The sequence below is a fragment of the Protomyctophum bolini genome (assembly GCF_963924005.1).
Source record: "Protomyctophum bolini genome assembly, chromosome: 3".
Lineage (NCBI taxonomy): Eukaryota > Metazoa > Chordata > Actinopteri > Myctophiformes > Myctophidae > Protomyctophum > Protomyctophum bolini.
Window position 1 is genome coordinate 37,784,893 of NC_137864.1, and position 18,549 is coordinate 37,803,441.

Consider the following 18,549-nt stretch of genomic DNA (forward strand, 5'->3'; position numbering starts at 1 on the left):
CCTGTCAGTGGCCCTGACCCGAGGCTATCACAGACCTGTCAGTGGTCCTGACCCCACGCTATCCACAGACCTGTCAGTGGTCCTGACCCCACGCTATCCACAGACCCGTCAAAGTGTTATTTTGTGTTCATACTATGAATTGTAAATGTTTGTTTAGCTATCACGATTGCAGACTTTTTTTTTCGTTCTTTTTTTTTGCGATGTTGTTTTACGATGCGTACTAATATATTATGGTTATTATATATGAATATATTTAATGACACGAGACATTGTGGATTTTATTATGTCTTTTTCAATTATTTGTTTTCGTTTGTTGTTTTTACTTGTTTGTGGTTGTTTAGATGGTTGTCATAAAAGAAGGAAATAATAACTACTGAACACACCAACCTGGTAGATCTAAATTCTCATTTTCAGTTGAAATAAACTCTTGTTACATTGGAGGGGGGAAAAAAGTGTTTCGCTTGCTTGGAATCATTACTCTGACCTGAAGTCTGTTTTAGATATAAAAAATAATGGCTGACTCAGAAACACGCACAAGCACTACCACCAGTCTCATGTATGAGTTAGTAGTAGAAACACACAAGCTGTTGCCCCCGCGACCCGACTACGGATAAGCGGTTGAAGATGGATGGATGGAACCAAGCAAGATGATGTCAAAACAGACATAAGCATAAGCACCCCCACAGCCAAAATGGAATGATTCTCTAATGCATAAAAAAACCATGTAGCTGCCTGTAGACAACATTTGGCCAATAAGATTCGACTATGAATATCTTTAGTCGGGGACAGCCCTTAGTTAGTAAGACACACATGGGTCATGACTAGGGGTGTAACGATATAGTAACTGCATCGAAAAATCGATTTTAATTTCAAGAATCAAAGTATATCGAAATGAAAACAGCAACATTGACTATGTATCGTATCGTTTTGCAATGGAAATAATCGGTATTGAATCGCTTTGCTATGCAATTAATTATTGTATCAATACTACATTTGTGTGTGGTATTTAGCCATTTTTGGAAGAATTTTTTAAAAGAGGGGCTTAATTAATAAATAAAAATTGAATGTATTTTAAATAGTTACTGTATCGATTTAAAATCATTGAATCGTATCGTATCACCATAATGAACCAATATGGTCCATGTATCGTATCGTCAACCATGTATCGTGAAACGTATTGTATCGCTGTTAAAATGTATCGTTACACCCCTAGTCATGACCGAACGGCATTTTCAACATGACAAAATCACGAGAGAAAAAGATTGAATTATTGTAGTCCTCACAAGGCATTGAGACCAGTGTGGTGATATACAACTTGTCACACTCACAGGACACTGACACTAACAGCTGAATATCGTGTCGCAAAACAAACTAAACCCTCAGGAGCGTGTAGTGAGGACAAACGCAGACAGCCAGGAGTCCAGGGGCTGTTAACGGCTATTTATTACAAAGTACAGCATATCCATTAAGGCTGCGTTGATTTACAAGGAGGGAAAACAGTCGCGTTAGCAACGCGACCGTGTTTGTTTTGGCGGAGTGTTATTCTATAAACATTATAAAAGCCCCAAGACAAATGCTAACATTATGGCAGCTACAGTAAATGTGTGATGTGTGTGTGTGTGTGTGTGTGTGTGTGTGTGTGAGAGAGAGAGAGAGAGAGAGAGAGCGTGTTGCAAAGCTAGTGGAATTACACAGTACTAAGTCAGAGTCTCAGACTAGACCACGGACAGAGTTATGACTGGTGTGGGAGGTCCCTACTGTTAAGTCAACACTATACCTAGGCAAAAAAATATATTCCAAAATAATCCCAAACCTTTAAATATACCTTTAAATAGTAAAACCACTCAATGTGTGATTGATTCATCTAGACATCTGACAACATATAATTTGCACAGGACAAGTTAAACTGAGCCGTACACTGTTTTTAAACAAAGAAAAACTCCCCTAAAGGAGATGCTATTGTAGGGTCAGCACTGCCCACTACCCGACCAACACCTTATTAAAAACATTACTGTGTGCTGTCACTGGTTCCTTAAAAAACTGAGGGGGATGAAGCCGAGTATAAAGTTTTTACACAGTTCTTCGGCAGCTTCCATGCAATATAGAGGAGTCTATCCTGATTTGACGTGCCGGTAGTGACAATTCTCTCTGGCCAGACGGAAGTCTACAGTGTTTTCACGCTACCTTTTGGTATTGCCACAGCTCGCTTGGAACCTCAGCCGAGGTGATACCAAAAAAAGTACCAGTACAGGGTACTTTTGAAAGTCGAGCCAGAAGCTAGCAGTGGGAACTAATTAAGGCTCTGTTCCATTTAGTGTACATTTTAATTTCATGGACCCCCATAACTCTGAGAGTGTACAAATGGAACCAAATAGACCTGTAAAAGGTCCATTTGTACACACTCAAGAGATACTGTACACGCCCCGTACGGGGCCATTTGGAACCCACACAAGGACACTTTGAGACCCACCGGTGTAGCAGAGTGTGTCCAGTGAGCAAACATGCACAATAGCAGCACCCCGACTCTGTTTGACCAGAAAGGAACAGAGCCTTAATTAGTATCATTGGTAACACCTCTGAATGAAGTAGGACGAGTTATTCTGTGTGCATACTGCATAGAGCCCATATTGCAAAAGGGGAGATGGTTCGAAGAGTTTGTGAGTAACATACTGTAAATAATCCCTGCATGCCGTGCTGCAGGTGTGAAGGGTTTAATCCAGCGTTCTCCCCCGTAGGTTCCTCTCTGGCATACCGCATATCAATTTCATGCTCACCCTCTTTTCCCGCTTGCTACACAGGCCACACGCCAATCACCACGATGGCTATTAGCAACAGCACAATCACCACCAGCATCCCTGTAGAAGGAATTAAGACAAAGAAACCTTAATGAATAAATGCAATCAATCGATACAAATGTATTCAAGCTAATGTTTGGACATATATTTATTGAAAAGAAATAGGAATAAAACATATTAGCGTCGTAATAGAAGATGTATGTAGAATTGGAGACTTTCACCCAAACTAAAACATCGTCGCTGTCAGGAGGAAACCACTTTATTTTTTTTTATTTTTTTATCCATAATAAATGCTATTGAACACCCTTCAATGAAAAGTATTAAAAAGTGCTTTGAACAAAGCAATTGACTCTATAAAGTCACAACAATACCAACTTTGATGAGGCACTAGTATTGCATTGAATACAAAATATAAGGTTTTCTTCATTTCCTGAAAACGTTCGTTTCTTGAACAATGAGGATGTTGGAGTTAGGTGGTTTCTCCCCGACAGCAGAAGATATTCATCCCAAACATGAGTTTAGGCAGATTCCACATACAGCAGAAGGCAGGAGGTAAGGAGGTAAGGAACCGGTACAGATCACGGCTCATTTTCCAAGCCCTTGATCAGGTCCTTGGCCCAAGCGGTGCTTATACCCTCACATCACATTTCCATTCTTTACCCGTGATGACTTAATGCAAGTTACATGCACTTGACAGCCACACACACAAACCTTATTGACATAGATTTCACAGTGCGATATAAGCATGTGTTTCTGATTCTGCCATGAGTAAGGATAATCATTGTTTTTCACCGATGCTATGGAAGCGGAGAAAGCCTACAAAGGCAAGCTCACACTTCATCACAAACGCTTTATACCCCGGGGGGAGGGGCTGAAAATATTAGACATTTTATTAGCACCCCCCCCCCACCCCACACACCTACCCTCTATCTTTACCCCCCTGGAAATCTGGGTTTAATCCACCGCAGATGGAATTGTCATTTTTGTAAAGGGGGAAGAAGGAAAAGAATGATATAAAAGGTCTGCTAGGAATTTTACGATCTCAGTTTCAATGTATCGTACAGAATTTCAAGAGAACTGTTGTGGCCACGATGATAAACTCTGCAGTCGTAGGTTAAGGCTTAAGTTATTCCAAGTTCTGTCAGTCTTCTAACCGTTTTAAAATTATGTTTTATGTGGCCACACCCACCAGTTATCTAATAACAACCTAAAACATGAACCTTTGTTGAAAAAAACTAAAGTTGTCCTGGTTTTCACCTTAGCATCCACCTGAACTGATGCAGTGCCCACAGCTGTTGTTGTATGATAATGGGGGAGGGGTTATTGTTATGATGTCACAAAAATGGTGTATTTTCGATTGGGCTTTCAGCTTTCAGGAAGAAACCAAACATACACAGGAAAAACATATTTGAATATTCTAACCACACCTGGGGGTCTATAGAGCGCCGCAGTGACGTCAGAGCCAGACCCAGAAGTAAAAATCCCATTCACCTGGACCATAGGGAATTCTCGTATCAGCCATAATATCGTAACAATTCCATGTACACTTACCATTGTGGTCGTGGTTGTAAAATGGTTCTATATGCTCCTGTAGAAACCCCAAGCATGCATGCTATCACTCTAGTTTTAGTAAAAACGATCTTTATGCGCGACCTCACGGAGAAGTACTTCATTACCCAGAATGCTAAAGTCCAAACATCCGGTGATGTCGACGTCTGTGATTGGTGGAGGTTGCGGTTTCCGTGGAAATCGTTACTGCCCCCTGTTGACCCGCCATATTAGAACACTAGTATTCTAATACCGTTTACAGGTACATGTGCAGGTACAATGATTTCTTTATCGAATATGTTACGGTATTTTAAAAATGAAGAAAAGAGTGTCCGCCGCGGTGAAAACCACTATGAGTCTGGCCATGTCCTGGCATGTTCTTTTTCACAAGGCCAGCTTATTGGCTCTGTAAGAGCCAGTATGAAGAACAAGACATACAAAGTTATGGTGAGTTCAGAATTAGTAACTAACGTTTATCTCTCTACGTCTACATAAATCAAACTGACTCAAACAATTCATGTTATAGTGGGAATTACAAATTAATTAACGAATTAATAAACAGCAGGGGAGAACACAAGTACCAGCCAGAAGTAACAACATTATTTATGATGACTGATGTTAAAATACAGTAGTGTACAGCAGGAGATCTCACACACACACAGTCACACACACACACACACACACACACACACACACACACACACACACACACACATTAATATTTTAATGGCCATGCAGTGGTGCATGTACTCAATTTGTTTTAGTAAAAAAAGTAAAAGTATCAATATTGCAATGTAGAAATACTCTGTTAAGTACAGTCAAGGTAATCAGAAGTTACTTGTAGTACTCATTGTGCAGAATGTCATGTTTCACAAGTTATTATATGTATACAATTTATCACAAAACAATGAGACATGTTGTAAGCTTGTAGATTGGCTATAAGTGTATATTTTGTAATAATAACCAAAATCTATAAAGTAACTAACTGCCTGGTAACTAAGGTTTTCAATTAATTGTAGTCGAGTAACACAAAATACATTATACATTATTTAAATCATGAGGTACCTTTGGATTTATATAAAATGTAATGATTAGGTAAGAACATATGCTATCCATTACATTGAAGCTGTGATTGTTATTTTTGTTATCAAGTATCAAACATTGAAGCTGTGATATCATCGTATACGTCTCGTCCATAATGTGAACGCCGACTTGTTCTTCGGGAAAGTGTGGAAACGGCAAATATTGACCCCAGGCCGGTGGTTGCAGTCGGGAACAAAGCACTGCACCATACTTATGTTATGGTACAAAAGAACAGATAAACTTTTTAATGTAGACTAGAAACTATAATCAAAGAACAAACACTACACGACTGACGACTCCAGTGCACAACGCGGGCAATTTCTCATTCCAGCCTTCCAGGAAGTGAACGTCAGTCGCAATGCTTCATGGGAGTGTAGTTTCAGCATTTTGGACAAAAAGTATGTACACAGTGTTGTACCCTGCCCCTTTTTTATTCTTTCTGATTATTTATTCGGTGCAAAAAATTTAGTTTATTGTCATGATTTCTCACGACTCAAGTTGGCTTTGTACGAGCCTTAAAAGGTCTTTAAATAAATACGGACTGAATTGGCTATGACTGAAATGAATGGTAAGTTACTTCCTGGGCCGTTCGTCCGTTCTGAGAGGGGGAGGGACTGCGACGCTCTATTAGAGTAATGTTAACTCCAGAGACGCATACAAAACAGAAAAATCACATCCCCAAAAAAGAAAGAATTTTCATGGGTTAAAAACATGGGTTGTTTGAACTGTCCATGCATAGGAGAGACAATAGGCAAACAATGCTTCTACATTCTGTAATTGTGTAAACTTCTTGTAAATGAAGTAACGCAGATGTTTAACAATAATTTAACTCTTGAGGGCGTAAAATGAAACCAAATGGACCCGTAATCTATAAAGTATCTATAAAGGTCAATTTCCAACTCTCCAACATTTAGCTGGGGACCACCTGGAACCCCCTCAAGGACCCCTGGTGGTCCCCGGACCACTGGTTGGAAAACCACTGCTATACATCAAATACATCTGACATGTGGAATTCACTCCCTTCCGTACGTACGGTACAGTAGAGTACAGTGCATACCCAAGGCCCACCCGGTGGCCTGATCCCACAAACCACGCCATGCACACGCTATCAAGACATGGAAAACTTTCCTTCAGCCCCCTCCCCTCCTCAACCTCCCCTCCATGACTCCGGAGTGAAGATTTCAAACAACGGCATCTCCGACGAGACTGAAGTCGCCTTCGACTAACTCAAACTGGTATCTACCCCCCCCCCCCCCCCCCCCCACCCCCCGCCCTCCTCTCTCGCGTCGGGTTTACATTGCTCTCATTCTTTGGCTCTCTCTCTCTCTCTCTCTCTCTCCTCTGGCGTTCTCGTTCCGTGAGCGTAATTGGGCCGCCATTCCGCCGGCAGACAGACGGGGCGAGATATAAGTCATGCTGAACTAATTGCTTAGTGGTGGGGGTGGTAAGGCTTTATGAAATGTAACGCTGATGCTGGGGTCCGCTGCCAGGGGAGATGGCTGTAGAGGATCCAGATGTCCTGAGGACCTCGTTAACCCATTTTGGGCGGGAACCCATTTTGGTGTTAGCATCATGTCGTGCTTTAGCTATTTACAAATAGCAGATCTACAAGCTCATAGCGCGCCACCGAGTGGCGCGCTATGAGCTTGTAGGTCTGCTATTTTTGAAAAATCGAAGAGCGACTGACATAGAAGACATTTTTAGAATCTGATCTCAGGTCAGAATGAAAACTGTCAGGATGTAGAAGAATTTTTTTCAGAAAGGGTTAACTCGTCGTTGTGCCACGACGTCCACAGCTGTCTCCTTTGTCTCTCATTGGTTTTGTTTTGTTGAGGGGGGCGAGAGTGACAGCTATGCCAGCGGTGATGTGATTTTAAAGATGGAGTGCCGTGATTTCTTTTTTTGTTTGGTTTTTCTAAGATTTTTTTTTCTGCCTTAATTGATATATACAAGTGAAGAATGACAGGAAAGAGGGAGAGAGAGACATGGAGAGACATGCAGCAAAGGTCGTCATGAATGGGACTCTAACACGCGACACGCTGTCAGGCCAGAGCCTATGTGGCATGTGTCTGGAGTCTGGACCACTAGGCCAGCGGGCAACACTACTTTTTCTGTTTTGTATTTGTCTATGGAGTAAACATTACTCTAATAGACCCCAGGTGTGGTTAGAATATTCAAATATCATCATAACCCTAACATTTTGCTAGCCTCAAATGTTAGGGAGGGACTAGTGGAGAAGCAATACAGCAGGACTACATTTTACTAATTTTAAGTATTGATACCAATACTTTTGTAGAAAAAGATGTATTTAAGGTTCATTACACCATAGTGGACAAAGGATGTGCTCTATTGTATTTTTCTTTACCAATACCTTTGTAGTCTACTTTTACTCAAGTCAATTTAGAATTCTGGATTTTCACTTGTAACGGAGTATTTCTACATTGCAGTATTGATACTTTTACTTAAGTAACACCACCACTGGGTAGTAAGGTTCAGGGCTGAACGTCGTCCCGTCTTGATCGCTTGCACATGTGAGTCCAATATAAACGTCAAGAAGAAACAACTTCCCTCCAACGGCCCTCCTGATGGCTCTTTAAACACCTCGCGCTAAAGCAAATATACACAACACTCACACACACATAAACTCATGGAAATTAAGTACGTTCAGGGTGTCGAAGACGTCGAAGCGACTCAGAGCGGACGATCCATTAGATTAGAGTCGTCATCACAGATTGTGCTGAGAATGAACGGTCCCATATCTGTCAGCTGACAAATCCGACGGTGAAATGTCGGTAACACAAAAAAGACTGAGCCGTTTCTCTCACACACACACACACACACACACACACACACACACACACACACACACACACACACACACACACACACACACACACACACACGACCCTGAGACGGGACAGATCCACACACCCTAAATGTCACCTATTGGCATCCAATGTACTTAAAGTCGACAAAATGTATATAGGGTACAATATTTGGATCAGACATGTACAAGTAAAAGCATTGGAAATTGAAATTACTCATATACCTCAAAGTCGCACTTAGTACTTAAGTAAATGTACTTAATTGCTTTCCGCCACAGAACCACATCAGAGACGACCCCCCCCCCCCCCCCCGACCTTCTCTTCGGCCCATCAGCGTCCAGCTCAGTAACTATCCTGGACCTCTCAGAAGACTAATGACAGTCATGGCGTTTGCTCGCCCCCAAAAAACAGACAAGGGAGGAGAGGGGCTCTGGCGTAGGGGGGGAGGGGAGGGGCTCTGGCGTAGGGGGGGAGGGGAGGGGGGGGGGGGGGGGGGAGGGGCTCTGGCGTACGTGTCACTGATGATGCTGAGAAGGTTCAGCGGTGTCACCCATCCCGACCAGACTGACCACCCAGGAAGAGTGTTCCTTCTGACACGTCAGGAAGATGAATCACGGAGAAGAGGACTAATTGGTGTGGGTGGTGGTGGTGGGCGGCTGGGTTTGGGGTGCCTGCAGACACCCTCCGTCCCTTCGTCCCTCCGCCCCTCCGACCCTCCGCCCCCCCGTCCCGGCCCGTGGTGCCCTCTCTGCTCATGGTTCAGGGACCTTTTTGGTTGACAAAAGGCTTGGGGTGACCCCAGTGGGGAGGCAGGAGGCACAGGGCTTTATGTTAAGCGAGTTAGAGTGGCGGTCACCATTTCAGAACGCGCCGATTGAAATATAAATATCTCTGCTGGTCGGGAAGAAACCACCTAACTCCAAAATGTCTTCAGGAAATTAAGAAAACCTTATAGTTTTTAAAATTATGCAATACTGCCTCAAGATGGTATTGTGTCTTTATATATTGTCAATTACTTGCATGAGAGGGGGAGAGGTGGCGGAGTTAGCTGCCTTAGCATACAGTTTGAGGGTCCAATGGAGTTAAGAGGTTCTTGTCTAAAGCAGTTTAATACTTTTCATTGGTTCAATATTTTTTTACCAACACACAGACGTAAACTCGTAAAGGCGTATGAAAATAAATAAATAAACTCAACAATAGACTGATGGTTTCTCGCAGACAGCAAAGATGTGGACGATTTCACAAGTTCACAACAGAGTAAGCCTAGGAAAGACAAGAGTGACTTAAACCATCATTCACAAGAGATGCAAAGCCCTTTAAAAAGAAAGCCCTTTCTAAAGAGCAAAAATTTGCATTTCCTCGACACAATTCCTTTCTTGGTACAATGAAGTTAGCCTACATGTTCCCCTACTGCCCCCTCTCCCCTTTAGATGTCTAGTCCAAACGGTGCAAGCCTACTTGAGATGCGAACCACCTGCAGGATTCACAGGGGTTGCTGTTCCTCTGCAAACCCTGAGGATTAGACTGGTTGAGAAGTAAGGGCCGCCCGGCCCCCGATGTGCCCCCGAAGAGGCGCTTAAGCCCTGGGAAACTCACACCACACTCCAGAAAGACCCCTCGCTACTCCAAGATAATCTCCCACTCTAATCCCACCTAGCTCTCAAAGCCTGCTCCACTCCTCAATTCCCACTTATACAAGCTAATGGAGGTGGAAATGACTTACTGGGTTTCAGCGAAGGTGTGATCTGTCTAGTTTTGGTCAAGAGGTTAGCTTAAAAACTTAAAATGCTATTAGCAAGGTTAATACAGTATATATAACCTGAAAACTAACTTGAATCTACACAATATATAGACCGCAGCGTTAGCGATGGAGATTATTAACTCCATATAAACGAGCTAAAGTTGTTGTAAATGCTGTATGACATACAGTATGACCATGATAATCCAGTTATTCAAGCACTAGTATAGACAAAGAAACAGTTGTTTCGTTAAAACAAAATATTTAATCTTGATACACATTTTTCACTGTAAAATTTAAAACAAGAATGACTCAGTCATAACTGTGAGGTGCAACAAGCTCTTGTAGTGCACGTTTCCGTTTGTTTCCGACATTCTTTTGTTGGTTCACTCACTGTTTTGTTATGGCTTTCCTAGAGCTCCAGTTAGATAACATTAGCTTCTGTTGCTGCTCACTCCGCGTTCCGGCGTTCTATGCAGCGACTATGGGTTTTATGGGTAAGTCTCCCATTGGCTTAGAGGCAGAGGCAGCCAATCATAAAAAAGTGGCCATTACGGTCGTCTTTACGATAGTGGTGCGTGCAAATGTAGTTTCAAGCACCTGAACAAAAAACTACTATTATCAAAGTAATTTCAGAAGTTTCCTGAATCCTACGCTGGTACTACTCTTGCATTCCTGTTCTGACAATAGCAGACCTACAAACTCACACCGTGATGCGTTGTTAGTTGTAGATCTGCAATTTTCGTGCGACACGCGGTGAAGCGGAAAATGGAGACTGTTGGGTTCAACAACACCGCGGATGTTTCACCGAGCTACTGAAAGCAGTGACGCACGCGTGCAAAGACAACCGTGGCCTTGCAATATGTGGGCCCTTTTTTTGCTTCAGGGGAGGTGACCCCTAGCATAGCTCAGCTTGCACCCATCAGGCTTTCAGCTCTGCAATGGTAGATCTCTGATATATGCACGCACACACGTTGATTTTGACAGCAAATTTGTATTTAGTTTTAGTCATAGTCTTTTGAATAAAATTCCATTTAGTTATATATTTTAGTAATCTGAAATGTTTTAGTGTCATATCATAAGATTTTAGTCAGCTAAAACTACAGTTGAGTTAGTTGACTGAAACTTATTTAGGCAGGCCTTGATGGCATCACAATGCATGATTTTTCAATCTCCAGGCTTGTAGATCTGCTATTTTTGGAGCGCAACCAAATGATATGTTATAGGTCTTGTACAAGAAAATTACTTTGGCTTTAGTTATGACTAAGTTATGACTTAGTTTTAAAATGGTTAGTACAATATTTGCAGTGTAAAAAAGAAATGCAGATACTCCTCAACGAGAGGGGGCTACCGACAGGTATGCGAGGTATGCCCCGAACTGTCAAAGTCAGCCGTTCAGAGACATAACACTGAGCAGCGGCTTTGGATGAGCGGCGGTTTAAAAAACAAACAGAGCTCTGAAGCTTTCAAGAATCCTAAACACACGGCAAACGCGGAGACAGAGAAAAGCCCTCTAAAAGATTTGTGGCATGTTGTACTTTCAATTCTGTCTGTCTTTGACGGAAGGCCCGAGTGGCAAACAAATGGCAAGACTCTGGGGTGTGTTTGGTGGGGGGTGTGTGTGTGTGTGGTGGGGTGTGTGTGTGTGTGTGTGTGTGTGTGTGTGTGTGTGTGTGTGTGTGTGTGTGTGTGTGTGTGTGTGTGTGTGTGTGTGTGTTTGTGTGTGTGTGGTGGGGTGTGTGTGTGTGCGGGGGGGAGGGGGTTCTGGGAAGAGGGGAGACATATTGAGATGAGCATGAAGTAGTAGAGGGGAATTTTCCACTCACCAAGAACCAGACACACACTCATATGCGTGCACCCAACACACACTCATATGCGTGCACCCAAGACACACGTAAATGCACAAGCATGCATTCATGCACATGGGTGCACATAGCTGGTGCGCAAGTGCGCATTTACGAGCTCTGGTGTCACATACTACAAATGTCTATCTACGTCTTGAAATAATACTAATAATTACAAGAAGCTCTTATTTTGAAGAGGAAGTCTGTTTCAGTTGTAGCCAAGCTGCGATGACAAGCCTTCCAGAGCTTTACCCAAGTAAACAATTAAGAAATCCACGTGGAATAAACTTTGTCAAAGTTCAGGTAATCATATTTACGATATGAAAACCATGCATCTAAACAATGTACACACTTTGGATTTATGTTAAACATGGAACCTTCCGCGGCAGGTGAGTAGTTCATATCAGTGTGCCTGCAGAGTTCATGACACAATCTCATGCTGGCTAAAGTAACGTTGTGGTAGAGTAGAGAACCCCCCCTCCAGGTGCTCCCGTGAGAACTAGCCCAAAAACGTTGTGTGCACCCCGCACACACGCACACACGCACACACACACACACACACACACACACACACACACACACACACACACACACAGGAAGGGCTGAGGTTGGGGGGGGACACCATGGGGACAGGGCCGATGGAATGAGACAAATCTGACTTTCTGACCTCCATCCCTGCCGCCGGTCGCGGTCGAAGTGGGCTGTTAGCACGGTCGGTTGCCTAGAGAAACAATGCAGCCATCTCCACAGCAATGCCTCTGTAAACACAACCACCCCCCCCCCCCCCCCAGGCATGCCAGGAACAACCTAACGCTCCCACATTTTACACAGCGCTCCGTAACCTACAGTAACCATCCCTGCCTCTCCCACGGAAGCCTTTTCTCTGTGTAGATGTAGATCACCATCAACCAGTCTACGAGGCTGTGCAGGTAGACCACATGATATGCCCCAAAAAATATTATATAATTAAAATACATTTACTATATATATTTTTTTACTCTTTTTGGAATCTGCCACTTGTATATTAAGGAGACTTGATCGACGTAAAAAAGGGGCGTGTGAGCTCAAACCCACAATGCAATGTGATGCTGTGCACAAATGTCAAAGTTATGTATATAAAGTCCTACCAATAGGACTGGATCAATGGGATCAAGGGTAAGCCAGTGACGTATGAGGACCAGAAAGCACAGTGGGGAACGGAGGTTTGACCTACATCATGGTCCATGACTTTGTGACCTGAACTGGCACACAGTGTTTAGCTATTGAAAAATAGCAGATCTACAAGCTCATAGCTTGATAGCTAGATATGAGCTTGTAGGTCCGCTATTTTGAAAAATCGAAGAACGACTGACATAGAAACATAGCTTTTTCAGAAAAGTGTCAAAATGTACTTTACTGTAGCATTTCCTATTTTCGATAGTTTTACTTGTACTCCACTACATCTCAGAGACAAATCTGGTAATTTTACTCCACTGACCACTACAATTATTTGAAAACGTTTAGTTGCTATAGTTACTTTGTAGATTTTGATTATTATTACGAAGCATACATTACCCACTTCAGCCCTACATTTCGACCATTTAAAAATAGCCGATCTACAAGCTGGCGATGCAACGTATTGTGGGTGTGTAGTTCTATGGTGTGTAGTTCTATAATAATGTGTAGTTCTATGGTGTGTAGTTCTATAATAACTTTTAGATAGCACATCTGGAAACATTCTGCACAATGAGTACTTTTTGGGCACTTTATTTAAAAAATATTTATTTTTATTATTATGGACTTTTACTTGTAACAGAGCATTTCTACATTGCAGTATTGATACTTTTACTTAAGAAATGTGAGCACTTTTCCCACCACTGCTCAACTAATTCTACGAAAGGTCTTGAGCCGAGAGAGAGAGAGAGAGAGAGAGAGAGAGAGAGAGAGAGAGACCACAACTCTCCTGTGGTCTTTTGAGGGTTCCTCTGAAAGGTCCAGGGACGGAGAGGAAGGCAGGGAGGGTGTTGTGAGTGAAAACGTTCTAAAAGCCCATCAGGGAACTGACTGAGTAAGCAGCGTGCGGGACAGAAATAGCCAGAGTTACCCCACCATTCATTCACACTGTGTGTGCCAGGAAGGTGCTTGTTGTCACCATCACTGTCGTCGTTTCAGCTCCATTAAGCACCGCTCATTCTGGTGATGATGGCTAAAGGCGGCGATAAGTAATGATTATATCCCCACGCTGGTTGATGAAACACATTGCTGGCAGTTTGCCTCCATCTTGAGGCTGTACAGTGACTGTCCAAAGTGTGGCCCTGGGCCAAATGCAGCCCGGGGACGAATTTTATACAGCCCTCGGCTTCATACCTGAATTGTAATACCCCAACAGTATGGGACATTTCTACATTGGAGTTTTATATTAACCTGGACACTTCCCAGAGTCAGATCATTTGTCAAGATTCCTTGTTCCTTGTTGTCTCATTCTGAAGGGGTTTTATTATTATTTACCTTGCACGTCTGGTTACATTTGGTAATGTGAAATAAGGCTGAAAAGGATACGAGTGATTTTTGTGTTTTCTTCACAGCACACACCTCACAAAAGACCACTGATATAAAATATTGATGATAGTTAAATACAATGTAATGCATATGTATGTGACTTTGTTGTGGTCCGAAGGTACAGTATACTATGTCAGGAGATGCAGTTGGCCCTTGGGTATTTTAATATTTTCTGTCAAAATTATGGCCACCTTTGAAAGAGGTTTGGACACACCCTTGCTGTACACATTCTGTTGATCTTCATTCATTACAATAACGGTGCAGTGTCCCATGATTGAGATAGAGAATTGACCTAACGATATGAGCGCACTTCATATTAAAATCCTCAGTGGTAATCGGTAATTACCTGACCACTGATGATTTGACTGTGCACTTGTAGATTCCCTTCAAAATGATCGACTCCCTGAAGCATACATGCTGAATGTGATTGGTAGAGACATGATTTCCAACTAGCCATTATAGAACATCAAGGTTTGTCATACCAGACCAGGATTAAAGGAGTTAGTAGTTCAGCCAAGACATGACTTATTTAATTACACACGCCATGAAGCCTAGAATTAGTGGAGATTTTAGCGTATTTGTAAGCCACTCCTTTAAAGAAGGTGCAATGCAATACGTACCACACGACGCCGACTTGGTCTCCACCAGCTTGACTCTCCTCGTCTCTCCTCGAATCCTGTCGTCCGTCTTGTCCACCAGGTGTGCCAGGTCATCAATGATTTCTGAGGAAAAGAGGAGACCCGGACGTCAACATTCAACAGTCATTGTGTAGTTATGAGACGCTACATCAGTCATATTATCTTAAACCCCCTCTAGGTGGGGTTGGCGAAAGGGCCTTTCTGTGTGGAGTTTGCATGTTCTCCCCGTGTCATGCAGTAATCCTGGTCTCTATACTGCCTCCCCCTGGTCAGCCGGGGCGCCTGATGGAGGGGAAAGGAACTGGTTGGAATAACGTGTTCGTTCCACGCACTGCGTCCAAGGTGCGGCCTGCTCACTCCACATGCATTGAAGGATGCATGAGTGCAGTGTTCAGGGCTCTCCCCAGTTTGGAAGAGGGAGAGTAGTGCCCAGGATTACAGTTTAGGCAAATGGCACCGGGTGAAAAATGGGTTACAAAATCGTGGGATAAAAATGATATATTAAAAAAATATCTAAACCCTTTGCAACGAAATCTGTGTTGTATAAAACACATCCCGATGCGTACAACAATCGGGATGTGTTTTTGTCCTGCCATCGTCACCCCTTCTTTTGTTTATTCGTTCATTCATCAAAGCTGTAAATGTTAAGTGTTCAACTAACCAGCCATTCGGTGCTCATATAAAGCCATTCTGTTGTACGTTTCGTCATGCACTTAAGCCACTTTGTATTCATTGTAACTTATTAGTTTCATACATGTTACGGGCAGTAAACCCCTAGACTTCATAACAATCCGTAACATAGCCCCCCCCCCCCCCCCCCCCCCACACACACACACAGGAATTGGAAATGACATCAGACAAGGCAATAACCTCTCACTCAGACAATAGATAAGAATGTGGCAATACATAGCGGTAGATTGTGTGAGTACGACTCCATTTTTAAATGGTTTCACTGCTTCCTGGATCCATCCTGGATCTAATCAAGGACTTATTCTTCATGCGTTTAAATGGCCGCCAAGACATAAGTCCTCCAGGGTGACTTCCAAACAGACAGAGAAGGAAGAAGACAATGAGAGAGAGAATGAAAGACATGGATGCGGAGAGACAGTGTGTGTGTGTGTGTGTGTGTGTGTGTGTGTGTGTGTGTGTGTGTGTGTGTGTGTGTGTGTGCGCACAACGTGCATGTCACTGACGCCAGGATCCTTCAGTAGGAGATCCTGACTTGAAGACTGTCCAAGTGGAAGACTACGTGATTTACTACTAGTTAATTATAACGTTGTATATAAAATAGAAACAATACATATCAAAGAAAACAAGTTACTGTACGAGAAAAAGGAAGAAGCCAGCAGGCTTGTTTGGAATCCTTTCCTTAGTGGAAGAGGTCATTACAAATCATAGATTAAACATTTGATAAGAATGCAAAGAATTGAAAACACAAAAACTGCATAGACAAAGGAAAATACAGGAAAAAAATCATTTGTAAAGATTACACATCAGAACTGGTTCTTGAAAACATCAGAATCTTTTGATGCACCAACATAGCGTTTGTACACCAACGCCATGCGATATCGACATGATTGTCACATATTTCAGCAGGTCACCAATTTGAATACTGGACACCTCACCCCGTTTCTCCTCCCGGAAATGTCCCCAGTGAGGGGTGGGAGGGGCTAGGGCAAGGCGAGAGCCCTGTGTGCAGATTCAACACCCTGCCTTATGTACTACAGCAAACAGCCTTTACAATAGTTGCCTTAGGTTCAAGATTCATAACTTGTAATATTCTATTGGCTGTTCACAATTCCATGCTGTATTGATGTTGGTTGATGCTAACATGCAAACGGTCAAATTTAGTTTGGTTTCATTTTACACTCTCGACAGATCTATAGAGAAGATCTATAAGGGTCCATTTGCGGTTACCAACTTTCATCATTTAAATGGGGACCACCTGGAACCCCCTCAAGGACCACTGGTGGTCCCCGGACCCCTAGATGAAAACCACCAAGACAATGATTTATTCATGATAGATTGAAACAACTGATATATTTTCTATAATGCATACTGTACTACAAGTAGCTACCTACCAACCCAAATATATGAAAGAAAGGTTGTTTCAGTCAAGCTACCTTTCCAAAGCCCCACTCTCCACTTCAGCTGTGAATAAACATGTGAAATGTGAAAAACGGTGAAAACAGCACGCCTCATTACACCCATTCTACATTAGGTATTTTATTGCAAAACAGAATTCAAATTGGCCATTTCGTCTTTAGTGTTTGTGTGCCTGCAGACATAAATTTACAGTATGTGTGGCTTGTTTCTTTTTCTACTGTAGCCCTGATGATAGGTCCTGTCCAGCAGTGAAAGTACTCAATACTACTAAGTAAAAGTCCGGAATTCAAAATTGACTTGAGTAAAAGTACAAAAGTATTGGTATCAAAATGTACTTAGAGTACCTAATTTCATTTCAAGTTGTAAAAAAGTATAAAAAATCTTTAGAAAATTGCAGATCTACAATATCACACATTGTGAGCTTGTATTTTCAAAAGGCCGTAATGTATATAGGGCTGAAGTGTTTAATGTATGTTTTGTAATAAATAATCAAAGTAACTAGTAACTAAGGTTTTCAAATAAATGTAGTGGAGTAAAAGTACAATATTTGCCTCTGAGAGAAGTAAAGTAGAAGTAGAAGTAAAAATAAAGTACAAATACCATAAAAAATAACATTTTACTTAAGAACAGTACAGTACTTTCAGTTTACACCACTGAAACCTACTATAACTACAAAATAATAATACATTTTTTTTTAGAAAAAACAACAAACCTGAACAATGGCGTAAAAAAAGAGAAATAGAAGCCAAGGCCGAGAGGAAGAGAGGAGCAGTCTTTACAGACTCCATATGAAAGGTAAATGGATGTGTTACAGGAATGGGAAGCTACACAATCATCTACCGACCTGCTGTTGACTGCCAACTCAAACAAGTTTCCTGCACAGGGAGCGAACACGTTTGTTTTCTTTTTTCTTCCTTTTTTATCATGATTCCTGTGAAGTGGTGAGACATTTTTCAGGCAAATTGCAACAAAATAAATATATATATATAATATATATCCTTCCCAAGTCTAAATTCCCCGCTCCAACAACAGGGCAGCGAGTAGCTACTCTCGTGGGTGACTGGCGCTCAAGGTCATTAAAGCGTCGGCCTTCCTCAAACACACCTGTCTCTTGCCCGAGTTTGAGATGTCTCTAAATGAGCGGGAAAACGTGTGTTTCCTTAACTGCTGAAGTCACTAGAGGATGAGGGAGTCTGCCTTCTGCTGACATCACATAATTAAGCTTGTGAGGACAATTTGGACGAGGGAAAAGGAAGATGTGTCATCTTGAACGACCAGAGTGTGTGTGTGTGTGTGGGGGGGGGGGGGGACACGGCGATGGGAGACGTGAGAGCGTACGAATGCACAGCGTCTCCCGAGACTCCCACGTCGTCGTCAAAGCATCAGGCAACAATTTCCAGGGAAGGAAACCTTATTTTACTGGCAGAGAACGGA

The 18,549-nt window shown here is 42.4% G+C and overlaps 1 protein-coding gene across 2 annotated transcripts in view; it reads right to left on the reverse strand.

The window, feature by feature from the left end:
* Positions 1 to 1,425: 1,425 nt before the first annotated feature.
* stx8 (syntaxin 8) overlaps positions 1,426 to 18,549 on the reverse strand; it is a 67,650-nt gene continuing 50,526 nt past the window's right edge. For both annotated transcript variants that reach the window (XM_080759706.1, XM_080759707.1), the window contains exons 7-8: positions 14,992 to 15,093; positions 1,426 to 2,855 (exon numbers count right to left, since the gene is read on the reverse strand). In XM_080759706.1, the coding sequence (XP_080615832.1) occupies positions 2,791 to 2,855; positions 14,992 to 15,093 (167 nt within the window). In that variant the 3' untranslated portion in view covers positions 1,426 to 2,790. The remainder of the gene's footprint in view (positions 2,856 to 14,991; positions 15,094 to 18,549) is intronic.